General features: G+C 45.0%; 1 protein-coding gene across 1 annotated transcript in view; it reads right to left on the minus strand.

Annotated features, from left to right (window-relative positions):
- AK5 (adenylate kinase 5) overlaps positions 1 to 15081 on the minus strand; it is a 134015-nt gene that overhangs the window by 78960 nt on the left and 39974 nt on the right. The window contains exon 6 of the mRNA XM_069979468.1: positions 8067 to 8258. Within this exon, the coding sequence (XP_069835569.1) occupies positions 8067 to 8258 (192 nt within the window). The remainder of the gene's footprint in view (positions 1 to 8066; positions 8259 to 15081) is intronic.

Raw genomic sequence — 15081 nt, forward strand, 5'->3', positions numbered from 1 at the left:
CAAAGCCTAGTAGAGCCTATAGTATATCCAAACTTTATATTACAGATGACAACTACTCAAAAGCCAAACACGTCAACCATGACAGAGTGCAGAAAAACTAAAACATAACCTTTATATAGCTATTAAATAAATAAAACTTGTGTATAAAGATAAAAAGTACATACTTCAATCGCTTACCACTACAGAGGTCTGGCCTCAGGATGCCAAATTAAGGTGAGGAGACAGGGAGGTGTATACAGGGGCCTATGGGCCTAACTATCTCCTTAGTACACCCTTGGCTTTTGTCCTAAACCTGGTCGTTCTAATAAGAATGATCCTGCTCTGGAAGCTAGGCATGCCTGGATCCTATCAATCCCTACTTATAACGTCAGTACTAACTTTAAGGCCTACTAAGGCCTTATCTAACTGCCTAATTTACTCACCAACGATAGGCCAGATCCTGTGAATGTGTGAGGGAGAGATTGCTCACTTTATGCCTCAAAGACAAAAGTCTAATATCTAAAGTATAATGTTGTTTCGCTTTTTTTTTTTCTTTTACTATAGCTAGATGGAAACTTCAGCGCTGATCAATATTCTAGTCTGCATTATAAGAGCTGGAGCTTTGTTATTCCATCAATCTATAACGTAGAAGAGGCTCTTCAGTACTATAGAATCGATGGCCTGTCCTCAGGGTATACCGGCATTATCAGCTCAATGAGGTCTGACTCAATGGTTCCTCGTATTGCAACTTAGTCCTATCCACCTAAATGAGGCTTAGCTACTTAGAGCTGTAATATCAGGCTCTGCCATTGCTAAAAAGGGGTAGTTCACAAAAAAAAAATAAAAAAATCTTTCAAATCAACTGGTGCCAGAAATTGCTAAAGATTGGTAATTTACTTCAATTAAAAAATCTCAAGTCTTTCAGTACTTATCAGCTGCTGTATGTCCTACAGGGAGTGGTGTATTCTTTTCAGTCTGGAGAGCAGAAGAGGTTTTCTATAGGGATTTGCTGCTCTTCTAGACAATTCCTGACATGGACAGAGGTGGCAGCAGAGAGTACTGTGTCAGACTGGGAAGAATACACCACTTCCTGCAGGACATACAGCAGCTGGTAAGTACTAGAAGACTTAAGATTTTTTAATAGAAGTGAATTACAAATCTCTGGCACTTTGAACAGTTGATTTGAAAGAATTTTTTTGGGTGAAATACCCCTTTAATTTTGGGGTCTTTTTCCCCTATGGGGTTTGCTTATGTATTAGACTCAATAACGTAGCATAGCCCCCTGCTGGATCACAGCAACCTTTATTAATGGTGTGATTAAATTATGGTCTTTTTTAGCCCCAGAATATAATATTTACAAAGAAAATCCCACCAGGCGATGCTTCTGTGTGTGCGTTCAGCCATTCATCTCATCTCAGGGCAGAATAAATCTGTTATCCCAATAATTTCTCCATTAAAGGCATAGGCTGCTGCGAGGGATCAGCACTCGGAGGCTGACAGCTGATATTATGTGGGCTCCTGACATGAATGAGACATGACAAGTCTTGATGTTCCTTTGTCTGATGTAAATGTTCACTTATTCTTAGGATTAACAGTTCAGATCTATATTCCTATATAGCATGCACATAAAGGTATAAAACAGCATCTAAAGTTCTCTCTTTTAAATATAATACTAATAGATAGAGTAACCTAGAGCATAGCCTTGCCAATGGAGGGTTTAACTATGAATTTGCAATTCAATTATATCCTCTCAACAACCGAATCCCTTGAATAGAAAGGCTACGCAATGGAACTAAAAACAGTGTAAAAGCAATCATGTTGGTTGCTCCTCTGTGTAGTCAAACATCCATACAAAGAGGAGTGAAGAAAGAAGAGAAGTAGCTGCTTCCATAAACCACATACTAGTACCATAGATATAAGGGATTGGGTTCCTCAGCTAGCTCACACTGTACCCAAATGTATTTCTTTAATGATATTCTAACCTTTAGTTATGAGTAATAAGAAAAAAAACTTTATATCTAAGCAGTTCCTAAACTCCCTAAGTATTCATGGGTGTAAAATTACATGTCTACAACTTTCTATCTAAGTAATTCCTAAGCTCCCTAAGTCTTCATAGGTGTAAAATTACATGTCTATAACTTTCTATCTAAGTAGTTCCTAAGTGCCCCAAATATTCATAGGTGTGAAGTTACATGTCTATAACTTTTATCTATGTAGTTCCTAAGCTCCCTAAACATTCATGGGTGTAAAATTACATATCTATAACTTTCTATCTAAGTAGTTCCTAAGCTCCCTAAGTCTTTATAGGTGTAAAATTACATGTCTATAACTTTCTATCTAAGTAGTTCCTAAGTGCCCCAAATATTCATAGGTGTGAAGTTACATGTCTATAACTTTTATCTATGTAGTTCCTAAGCTCCCTAAACATTCATGGGTGTAAAATTACATATCTATAACTTTCTATCTAAGTAGTTCCTAAGCTCCCTAAGTAGTCATGGGTGTCAAATTGCATGTCTAACTTTCTATCTAAGTAGTTCCTAAGCTCCCCAAATATTCATAGGTGTAAAATTACATATCTGTGTCCATTTTTTACATCTTGTTTTGAGTAATATTGCAGCTGCCACAAAAAAAGCTTGGAAAATGTTTCTCTACAATGAATAAACTTCACATACGAATGAAAAATCTCGAGCTTCGGTCGCTTCAGGCAAAATAAAAACCAACTAAATTTTTAATCGATACAGTTTGTAACGTTACTGGTTTTAAAGAGTTGACTGAATCTGGTGTTTACATTGCATAAAGCTATTCGGATTATTCGTGCAATTTATCTCCCTTAAGTAACCTTTCTGCACATGAAATATTTAATGACATTTCTGCCCAGACCGGCACTGGTTGGCAATTATGTATGCACCACATACAGTGTATACAAGTTTCCGATGCTGACAACACTTTTTCTTTGCATACCAATTATACACATTCTGCAGCGTGCTTATGTCAGTGCTGAAATGTGAAGATTTACATCTCGGTATCGGTAAATGGGTCATTAACGGATTTTTCGCCCTGGGCTGAAAGTCATTGCTAAATGAACCAAGCTTGAAGGGGTTGCCTGAGTTAGGGACCTATTACACCAAGTGATTATCGTCCGTCTCTCAATGATTACGGCCACTTTGGCCCATAATCGTTTGGTGTAATAGGTCGCGTTAAAACGTTAAGATGACATGCATGATCTCAGCTGATCGCAACAGCAACAGTCTGCTGCCTGTGTAACAGGATCGGTGTCAGCAGTCCGCCACTCTCTTCAATGGGCCACCCGGACGATCTATGGGCCCTGTTACATGGGACGATTATTCTACAAATTATTGTTATAGAATTCAAATTTAAAGGGAACCTGTCACCGGGGACATGGGCACAGAGCCCGACCGACCCCCCGATGCAGCCCCCGGATACTTACCCTTTCCGACGTGTCCCGGGACAAAGATATCAGCACCCGAAGCCCATAGAGAATGATGGCTCCATTCATTCTCTATGGGCATCGGACTCATCTCAGCGGCTTTGGGCGCTGATATCTGGGACCGGCTCCAGGAACGGGACTCGTCGGAAAGGGTAAGTATCCGCAGGCTGCCCTAGGGGGTCGGGCGGTCTCTGGACCAATGGACCCTTTTGTTTTGGGAGGGACATGATGTCTCCAGAGCTGTCTGGCTGAGCATAACCCCTACACTCCTTTTACTGTTTGGCTGTGCCGAAAAACTCATGCGTTTGTGGAGGCCAGGAGGTTCAGTCGAAACAATATTTGGCCAACAGATATTGAAAATGTATGGCTCCCTTTAGATCACTGCCAGCTGAAAGCTTGTTTGGCCAACAGCCATCTCTCCCAATACCGCCCCCCACCCATCCCCCGATACACTTGCATACTCGGTTTGCTGGTGCCAAATTATGTGTCTTCTCCATTTAGCCAATGCTGGATATTTATTTAAAGCAGTCACGGGGAACCTTCGAATCTCGGGCTGTTGCAAAACTACATGCCTGGAGAGCCAACATCTGGAGGGCCAAAGGTTCCCCATCCCTGATTTAAAAGATTTAAGTTAAGTAACCTATGCTAAATAAAGAAAAGAAAATAATATCTCGAATCGATTCCTCTGGCTTCTTTTATATGTAGCTCAGCCATCTCTTAAAACATCCACCAGATGACACAAGAAGGTTTACTCCGTGCATCATCTGACGTTGTGCTTTCCTGGTTTTCCTAAGCTGAGCCTTTCCGCATGAAGGGACGCATTATACCGTTCTCTTTCAAGACTGCTGTACTGTAAACTCTGCTTTATCACATGTCAAGAAAAGGTAAAAATAAAAGAGATCTGGTCGGGGAAAAAAAATATATAAAAAAGAACCAGAGATGAGGCGGGCAAGTGACAAGATGAAAGCTGAAAAATAAGACTGGGAAGAAAAGGAGGTAAAAAATATATGGAAATAGGTCCAAGGAGGGGGTTCACATTGCATCTACGGGGGGCAAGAAGAATGCATACACGACCCTTTTAAAGGGGTTACAAAAATATAGCCACTTTCTCCCAGAGACAGCACCGCTCTTGTCTCCAGGTCAGGTGCGGTTTGCAATAAAGCTCTATTCACTTCAATGAAGCTGAATTAAAAAACCAAATATTGGGCAAATGAGTATTCTCAGGAACGGTCGTTCCCAATAATCGGACGGTGTAAAAGGCCAGTGATCACCTGACAGCAGAGATGAGCAAATCAGGCCGCGGTTTGGGATCTTCTGAACCAAAACCATTGGCATTTGACTCCCGTCAATGTTTTCTGAGCTTTAAAACCGTCACTTTATGGTACGTTTTATGTCCTAAAATACTGGGTGAGCCAGCCTTAGGGTCCTATTACGTGGCACGATCTGCTAGATCGGCGCCCGCTTACTGAGCAATTACACGGGCTATCAGGCAGCAAGGGCTGCACGAATATTGTTAGTGATGTCTGTGCAGCCCTCTCCTTTAGTGTAAGATAATACAGTATTTACTTACCGTACCACATTCCCCAGTGTCCTCGGACCTTCCCCGGTCTCTGCTGCTGCAGCTCTGTCTTCTGTTCCTTTCTGGTCCGGTCTCTGCACTGACAGACCGCTCAGCCAATCACTGTCCACAGTCCCTTCTCAGCCAGTGATTGGCTGAGCAGCCTGTCAGTGCAGAGACTGGAACAGAAGGCAGGGCTGCAGCAGCAGAGACCAGAAAGGGCTGGAGGACAACGGGAAACATAGTAAGGTAAGAAAATGTTTTAAAAATGTATTATTTTATTCTACAATCATCAGCCGTCGGCCGCACATCAGTATTACATGTAGCTATTACACGTAGTGATGTGCGCTCGATACCAGAAGATTTTAGGCTTGGTCCCAAAGAAACGATTAGCCGACAATCCTTTCATCAGCTGATCGTTCTCTTTATTACCCGGAGCGATAATCAGCAGAATTGGCCAATTATTGCTCCGTGTAATAGGGCCTTCAATTCCATTACTTCCCTACTGTCTCTATGTAGAGGAGGGGCGGACCAGGGTCCCAAGCTTACTTTGGGGCCTGTAGGTCTCTAGTTTCACTCACAACTTGGTTTCTGATAAAGAACCATGAGGATTCTGCAGACACAATTGCTGATTTAGAGGACACTATCCTTAGGGCGGCGGCCATAACCACATAATAATACTTAATAACATGGCGCGGACGACTACTACATGGGCATCAAAATAATTCTGGGGGGAAAAAAAAACAAAATCAGCAAATACATTTAGTGCACTGCTGCCAGTCTGGAGAACGGAACTTTAACTTTATTTTTATACCAGCCCCCCAAAGCAGATGGCGAGGAAGAATACCGCACAAATGAATCACACAAAACCACATCAGACAAGAGAAACTCAGCTGCAAATTTGTCACTGTGAAAAAAAAAAAAGCAATTAAAAGTTTTACACAAGAATGAATCGCCTTCCATCTGCAGACCTCGGCGGAGACTGACAGATAACCCCCCCCCCCCCCCCCCCAAAAAAAAAAAATCCTATTTAATGGAAGGAAGAATCAGGCGGTGGCAAGTTCATTTTAATTACATCGATAATAGAGAATTAATAGTATCTGCCCTCATTCACCATTTCCTGGATTAAATAGAAATGGGGGGGGAGGGGGGTGTTGTATTAAAAATCAAGGTGGTGACCCCCTCCTGTGCGGTAGGACCTTACTGTTTCTGCTCCACATCACGATATAGGACTTCAGACACTTTCCCCCACTGTCCCATGTTGGTTCTTAAAGCGAATGTACCACTAGTTTTTTTTTTTACATAAATAGGCCCTGTTCCCGCACTCTGCACCAGCCTATTCCCGAGCACCAGCCCAGCATGAAGCATTGGGGATGGGCCCGCCGGCCTACAGTGTGACGATCCCCCCCTCTCCTGTGTAACATGGCTAAATTGATTCTAATGGAGCCGTGTCACAGAGGGGAGGGAATTTTATCACACTGGGGGCCAGCAGGCCCGCCCCTAGTGCTTCATGTCGGCCCGTGCTCGTGAATAGAGTGGCGCCATGTGCGGGAACCTCTGCTTGACCTTCCGCCACCCGGCGGAATCCTCCGCATTTTCGACTTGGTGTCCCACAGCTGAAGCACAAAGGTTAACTATGTTCTTTTTATGTTGCAGTCAATCACAGATACAGGTGCCTTAGACACTCCTCCGCCAACTACACTTTTTTGCTCTCCTTTCTTTACAAAGCCCCACCAATAGGAGGTTAGACCCAGTCACCCCTATATAAGGTCAGTTAGTTCCTGGTGGGAGGGTCTTTTGTCGGGTTTTATGGTAGAGAAAGAAAACAAGCAAACAAGCTGCAGTGGATAACTGGGCCTGGCCCCGGGCCAGAGCCTTTGTCAGGGGCTAAAGGGAGAGACTTTAGATGCAGATGCAGTGCTAAAACCACAGGAGGGGTAAACGTCCTCTAGGGCAACCTTGTCTATGCCAGCGATTCCTTCTCTTCATTGTCAGGAGTTAAGAGAGTGATCAACAGTAAAGCCTAAGCTAATAAGCTCAAGCTGAAGTATCTTACTTATCTTGCAGGGCTTCCTTGGGAGGTCTCAAGGAGTCTACTACTACACCCAGTTGTACAGGCCTGGAGCTCGTACTACCCAACCTGGCACTTTCTAAACTGGTTGGGCATAAGGCGTCTCTTATATTGCTACTAACCGTGAGGACGAGTATTCTTTTCTACATACTAAGTGCCACTCTCAACACAAATCCCAACAGAGTACACTTGTACATTAGACAAGGCTCCCAAGAAGGTCTGTGAACCTTCTTCTTAGTCAAGCTACACTCTTTCCCCAAGCTCAACTGTACGTCTTCAAAATAAGTTACACTACTTCTCACTCCTTTTCCAAGTTGTGTGTTACTATCAACTGTATCGCACTGAAGTTCCTAAGTAAAAGTCACCTCTGCTTAAAAGGATGCATCCTGCCGACTCAGTCCCGGATGATGAGAGCTGCTGGGGGTGACATCTGGGTCCAAGTGTCCTTGCTCCCCAAATTATTCCATAAACATAGTCCATCAATAAAGGGTATTTTTACATTACATTACAGCTTCCATAGACTTCAATACAGTCCATAGACTTCTACATATACTGCGCCCCCTGCTGGACACTCCATAGGAATTACACCTGATTCGTGACGTCACAGTTTTTGAGAGATTTTGAACACTCCATGATCTACTAAATTAAGGGAAATAGCCCTATATGTGCATTTCCCATAATTAATGTACATTAGGAATTTGTCTAACTTTCCATAAGAAATAACATATTAAAAAATACTTTTGGCCGAACTTCCTTTAAGTACCAGACTCTGTGCTGATTTTTCCACCACAAAACTGTGCTACCCTTACAAGAGCCCATGTGTCTGGGGATGGGTAACACCACTCCTGGCCACTGTGTCAGGAGATATCAGCCTGATACTGTAGACCGGCAATGACAAGTTATAACAGGACTGAAGAAAGATCCTGCGATAGTACAAGACTAGAGGGAATTCCAGAAAAACAAAACCCTCACCAACTCTGCAGCGAAAAATACCAACGATTGTTCCTTACCGTGATGATGAGACCCTTTTCCTGGAAGTAGTTGACCAGCGGGACGGCGTTCTGCTTAAAGTTCATTAATCTCCTCTGAATGGCCTTAAGGTTATCATCCGGCCGTCCCTGTTGTTCCGCGCGTTTCTGAAGCCGCTCTTTCAGTTTGTGGTTGGCGCAGGCAAGAAAAACCACAAGATCCGGTGTACAGATCTAAAAAGAAATCAGACAGGTATGTTATTTTTTACATTAGATTATTTATTTTTTTTTTAAAAAGGATGTTTTGTGTTTTTTGGGGGGAAATATATATATTTAATATTTAAAAAAAAAATAACTTTGTGGGGGAATTATCAAAGGATATAAAATATAGACTGGTGTAAACTGCCCACAGCAGCCAATCACAGCTCAGCTTTCAGCTTTGGTAAAATGTAAGAGGCGCTGTGATTGGCTGCTGTGGGCAGTTTATACCAGTCTATATTTTCCATCCTTACATAAATCTGGACCTTTATGTCTATAAAAGTTCTCAGTGCTATGCCAATGTAAGGCTGTATGTGAGTCCATGGTATTCAGGCATTACAGTCAAAAACATTGCACTTGTCTATTGGAATAGCAGTGATGGAGCACCCCTTTAAAGAAGAACCTTTTTTTTAAATTCTATATGGCAGCATTGGCTATTGGGTATTCGAGTATGCCTCTGTGATATAGATCTTCGATCCCCTAACTCCCCCTGCAGAGTCTCAGTGTATTCCTATGAGATGCAGCTTCAGCCTATCTTCCTTTGATTTGTTTCTCCTCTCAGCTCTAAGGGTATGTGCACACTACGGAATACTTATAGAGACTTCAAGTGGGCTTGAAGGCTTGAACTTCCGCCCGTCCCAAATATTTGCCAGCAAATTTCACTGTCCGCCCAAAGAATTGAGAACACGTCTACGCGTGTATTCCGTAGTGTGCACATACCCTTAAACTGTAAAGCGGCAGACGGCTGAGACAAGCAGTGTAAGTCTGTGGAGAAGTTTCAAGGGGAGGCCGCATGGTGGATTCCGCTTGAAATTACACCTGTCCCATTGAATGTCTCAATGAATTTCTTAAGCTCAATCCTCTGTCCACTTAAAGAATTGACTGGCCCACCCCTTTTAATGATTATTAATAGAGTGGGCCGGATCAGTACTTGGGGGTGATAGCCCCACCCCCAGTGCTCTTAACGGCTTCAACGGACAGAGGATTTCACAACAAACAGCATGGGAACAGAGCCGAGGATGAAGGTAAGAGACATGCCATCATCCTCAGCACCATGTGTGCAAGGAGATATCAGCAGGTTAGACGAATCTATAGTTCCCCTTTAAGAGCCGCCAGGAGGGATTTAATAGGTGATGATGTCATCAGGGCCGGCGTCAGCACCCGGCTGACTAGGGCAAGTGCCGGGGCCCACAGCGCCTCTAGGGGCCCAGAAGGGGTATTGCAAGTCTGCTGGCTAATATAGATAGAACGACCCGAGGGAGATTTGGCTGGGCTGCAGGGACTAAAGAGGACCTGTTTAGTTAGTCACACTCTCCTGTAGTGACTGTAGGTTTAAATACACTGTTTCCCTGCAATCCTGCCATGAAGCAGAGGCCACAGCCTGTATGTGATCCTGCTACTGCACGGGCTGAAGGCTCACACAGAAGCAGCACCGGACGGCTGGATCACAATACCTGTGAGAGAGGAAGGGGCAGGGGAGCGGGCGTGCTTCACATCCACCAGCTGCAGGTCAGTGTGGTAGAAATACACAGCAATGCCACTGCATGTTTGCATAGGTCATTACTACACTGTACAAGGAAAGTGCAGGACTTTTTGTGACATCACAGTCACATGATCAAGGTCCTCCACCATTCAAGCTCTGAGGAGCACCAGGGCTAAAACAAATAGTGGTGTGTACAATAATGTGTAGTGTATGCTATATGTACTGTATAGTGTATTTAGTATAATGTATAGAGTGCATGCAATGTATGCATTGTCTGTGTATTGTGGGTGTATACTATATGTATAGTGTATGTAATGCGTGGTGTATATAGTGTATGTATTGTGGGGTGTATACTATATGTATAGCCTATATATTGTGGGGTGTATAGTGTATATATTGTATGTATAGTCTATATATTGTGGGGTGTATACTGTATGTATAATGTATATATTGTGGGGTGTATATTATATGTATAATAGTGAATGTATTGTGGGCTGTATTATATGTATAGTGTGTGTAATGTGGGGTGTACATATACTTCATGCAATGTGTGCTGTATGTATTGTAGGATGTACATATAGTGTATGTTGTAGATATTATATAGTGTATGTTGTAGACATATTGTGAGGTTTATGTGCTGGCAACCCACGCGAGCAAAACTGCACAGGGAACAGGAGAGCGGTGTAGTCACTACTTCTCCCAGTCAGTCCCACTCCCAGAAATCTGCCTTCAGCCTCTGGGGTGAGTGACACTGCGGAGCGGGGAGGCAGGGAACCATCAGTATGGGAGCCTGACAAACTTTCTGTCTATGGTAGTACCATAATTAGGGGGGAGCAAGGGGGCAGCCACTCCCAGGCCCACACAGGCAGGTTGCCCACTGAACACTGCACTCGTTAATGCTATCTGCAAAATAAATATGCATTGGCTGTAGTGGACCCCTTGCCGGTGTCAGCCTTTTACTGTATGTGCTCCTGAGGAACACATATAGTTAAATTCAGTGCTATGATTTAAAGGACAAAAAGTCATTGGCTTTCTGCTCTGCCAATCAAGAAAGGAAAGAGCTGACAAGATGCCGGAAGATTTCAGTGCTGTGGCCACATGATTTGCTCCACAAAGGGGCCCGCTAAGGCTAATTCGCCCAAGGGCCCGCGAAAACCTGGAGCCGGCCCTGGATGTCATCCTATGGTTACAGAAAGTCAGCAAAAGAGTAAAGACTGATCTCTTGTCTACACATGAAGGCATATAATTTACTGGGGGTGTGCATGGAGATTACATTACCCACCTGAAATAATGACAGGAATCCATATGTGTGTGTGTGTGTGTATATATATATATATATATATATATATATGCAGCTGAGCTGGGCTGCAACGATTACACAGCAGGAAAATTGCTGCAAATTTTGCATAATCTGTACAAAAATAGACATTTTGCCGAGTTCCTTATAAGAATCGTCGCGGAGGTTGCATGTTTAACACACTGAGTAATTACCAAACCTCTGCCGCCTATATTGTATTATAACCAGGTGCTTCGTTCCCTTCAGGAACCATCGGCGCTGTATTCCAGACACTGGTTATTTCTCAGCTGCGGTATCTGAGCTGTAAATCCTCCGCACCTGGAGAGAACCTCTCGGCCTACATACTTTCTGAGCATAGAAGAGGCTTCTCAAACCATTTCTATCAGCAGACGTCCAGCAGACAGCTTGTATAGCGGTATATAGATAGGAGCCACATGCTGAGCGAGGAGGCCGAGGAGCGCGGAGATCACGCTCACAAATCACTGTCTTCCAGTGGTTACTAAATGGATAATATCTGTCCGGCGGAAAACAAGGAAACAGAATAAGCACGAGCACTGATATATACTTATAGGCCGCAATGTATTCCCTTTATGTAATATACAACTTAGCTGTAAGAGGACAGATCCACAGTACAAAGATGTAGGTAATTACCAGACAGCAAAGAAACAAAGCTCAAGAGTCAGGGAGTGTTCACGGGTTTAGGTTTTTCATTGCATTTAATGAATACAAAGCCAGGGAGAAGTCTCCATAAATACACACACATATATATATATATATATATATATATATATATATATATATATATATTTGTCCTCCTTATAATCTGTTCCTGGCTTTGTATTCAATAATAGCATCCGAACATGTGAACACACCCTGAGGCTGGCCAGCTGAAAGGGCATGTGTTCTTAAAGGGATACTCCGGCCCATCTTACTTCCTGAGCAGCTCTGCCACCAAAGTGTGATGTCATGCCCCGGCTGTGTTGCAGCGCCGCCATTCTGTGCCGTGACATCAGCTACAGTGGGCGTCTTTTCCTTGATGTGCCGCCCTCACCGTCAGTCGCTGGTGTGCCATAATCGCACTTATCGTGGGTGTACAGCAAATGTGGCACAGGGTAAGTTTGATTGTAACTGTGAAGGGTTAATGGATGACCTCAGTCTGGTAGTTGGAGAACGCCAGTGGTGCCAGCACACAACATTGGTAGTTGTCCAGCAGTGAAGCTTTTAAAAGCATCTAAAACACATAGGGGGAGATTTATCAAACTGGTTTAAAAGTAGAATTGTCTTAGTTGCCCCTAGCAACCAATCAGAATCCATCTTTCAGTTTCCAAAGGACCTGTGATGAATGAAAAGTGGAATCTGATTGGTTGCTAGGGGCAACTAAGACAATTCTATTTTACACCAGTTTACACCGTCGCTACGGGAAGACATTAGTATATTTGCACAAATTCACCCAAAACATTAAACTTTTTTCCGTCCCATTAAAATGCAAATGATCCTCGTCCGTATACCTCTCGCTATTAACCCCCAGCCCTGAACGAGCCGCCACCTTTCTGCCATCTCCCATCTTCCTCGCAGAGAAGGAGCCAATTGAAACCCGTAAGATTCTTCGCAGTTTCATATCGCGGAGGGGGAGAGGGAATGACTACAAAATATTTTTCGTGACCCGATGAAAATCTCCGCTTCCGAGCGACTGACATATTTTCTCCTCGATTCCCGGCAACGTCCTCTTGATCTTGAGCTTCGCAGATTGAAAAAGACTTGAAGACGTCTTAAAATTCCAGGCACATCCCGGGATGCGGAGAGGAGAGAGATGCATTGGAATGAGATTAAGTGAGTAACCTCGGCTGGTTATATACACACAGGACTCGGGGTCTTACGGTGCCATGACTATTATAGCTGGCGGAATAAAAACACTGCCAGCCGGGCTGCCACTTGCCAGTTTCCTCCTCGTTCGCTCGCAGCCGCGGCTTCTTTGGCGGCTCGGCCATCGCCAGGATTTATGTTCCGCATTAAATTACCGTTCATAATACAACGATTATCTGTTCGGCCTATTTCCTCGCTTGTTGGCTCGTCATGTTAAAATGTCCATTGTTACAGGAACAGATGTTACACTTGTTCTATGGCCAAAGGAAATCATATCCAATGTCTTTTTGCTATAGATTATATTATTATAATGCACCAGGGAGCTGTTTATAATGGGGTAATGGCTCCTTAATGACCATTCTAACTAGGTAGCTCCTACTGTTATAACGTATAAGCTGTGGGATCATATGTCATGAGTTAATCGTGTAATGCGACTTACTGCATTACCTTTTCCTGTGTAATTATATAACATATATACAGCGTCCATATGGGTTAAAGGGGTACTCTGGAGATTTTTTGTTTTTTTATCAACTGGTGCCAGAAAGTTATACAGATTTGTATATGACTTCTATTTAAAAATCTCCAGTCTTCCGGTACTTATCAGCTGCTGTATGTCCTGCAGGAAGTGGTGTATTCTTTCTAGTCTGACACAGTGCTCTCTGCTCCCACCTCTGTCCATGTCAGGAAGCATGTCCGCCATACAGAACACCAGCGCATGCAGCTGCGATTCTTTTTAGCCCACTGCCGGTGTCCCCTACCCTCACTGCCTGTTGCAGAGCAGCTGCATGCAGGACATGAAGACCGTGACCTGCCGCCAACCCTGATGTTCCCTTCAGTGGCCGTCACTTGTAAATGTGCAGGCAAGGCATCAAGAGGCCTGTCACCTGTTGCCATCCCTGTTATCCCCTACTGCCAGATGTAGAGCTGCACACAGTCTGCCGTTATTCCGTCGCCTGCTGCCGTACCATACGCTGTCCCTGCTGTGCTTTACTAATGTGCTGTGGTAAGCACCCCTGGTGGCCGGAAGCAGTCGTACCATACGCTGTTCCTTCTGTACTGTACCAGTATGCTGTGGTGAGCTCCTCCTGATGGCCAAAAGCCACCATACTGTACACTCTGTCCCTGCTGTGCTGTACGAGTGTGCTGTGGTGAACCCCCCCTGGTGGCCAGAAGCCACCATACCATACGCTGTCCCTACTGTGCTGTACGAATGTGCTGTGGTGAGCTCCCCCTGGTGGCCAGATGCCGCCATACCATACGCTGTCCCTACTGTGCTGTACGAATGTGCTGTGGTGGACCCCCCCTGGTGGCCAGAAGCCACCATACCATACGCTGTCCCTACTGTCAGGGGCGCCGCAATCATGAGGCGACCTGAATCGTCTGCCTCAGGCGGCGCCACCAGCTGTCATCATGGGGGCGGCATTCAGTGGCAGATTATAATATGAGCGGTTCGGGCGGCCGCCCACATTATAATCCGCCACTGACTGTACCCAGGGCCGCTTTAACCACAGGGCACATGGTGCACGTGCACCGGGCCCCCTGGTTAAAGGGGCCCCCCCGAGCAGGCCGGCCGTTGCTATGTGCGACCAGTGCGGTCGCACAGGGCTCCGGCCACCAGCCTGTCAGGGGGGAGCGCCATGGATGGGTAATCTACTTACCCCTCCATGGCGCCCCCTGCAGGGCCCCCCCGTCCGCCGCTGCCCCCGTCCGCTGCTGCTGCGGCGCTTCAGCGCTGCAGCAGCAGCGACACTGACAGAGAGAGAGCCATTGGCTCCCTCCCTGTCAGTCACTCTTGTGGTCGCACTTCCTGCGGTCACAAGAGGCCGCGCTCTCCCTCTCGCGCCCGACGTCACTGGAGCGTCGGCGCGAGGGTGAGGGGAGTGCAGCCTCTTGTGACTGCAGGAAGTGCGGCCACAGGAGGGAAGAGAAGAGGAACGCGAGGACCCAGGTGAGTAACAGTGTTTGTTTTTTTCCAATGTTATATGGGAGGGGGAGCTATATACTACGGGGGGGGGGGGGGGGGCACAGGGGGCTATATACTATTGGGGAGCACAGGGGGCTATATACTATGGGGGAGAACAGGGGGCTATATACTATGGGGGAGAACGGGGGCTATATACTATTGGGGAGCACAGGGGAGCTATATACTATGGGGG

The sequence above is a fragment of the Dendropsophus ebraccatus genome, chromosome 8 (assembly GCF_027789765.1).
Source record: "Dendropsophus ebraccatus isolate aDenEbr1 chromosome 8, aDenEbr1.pat, whole genome shotgun sequence".
Taxonomy (NCBI): Eukaryota; Metazoa; Chordata; class Amphibia; order Anura; family Hylidae; genus Dendropsophus; species Dendropsophus ebraccatus.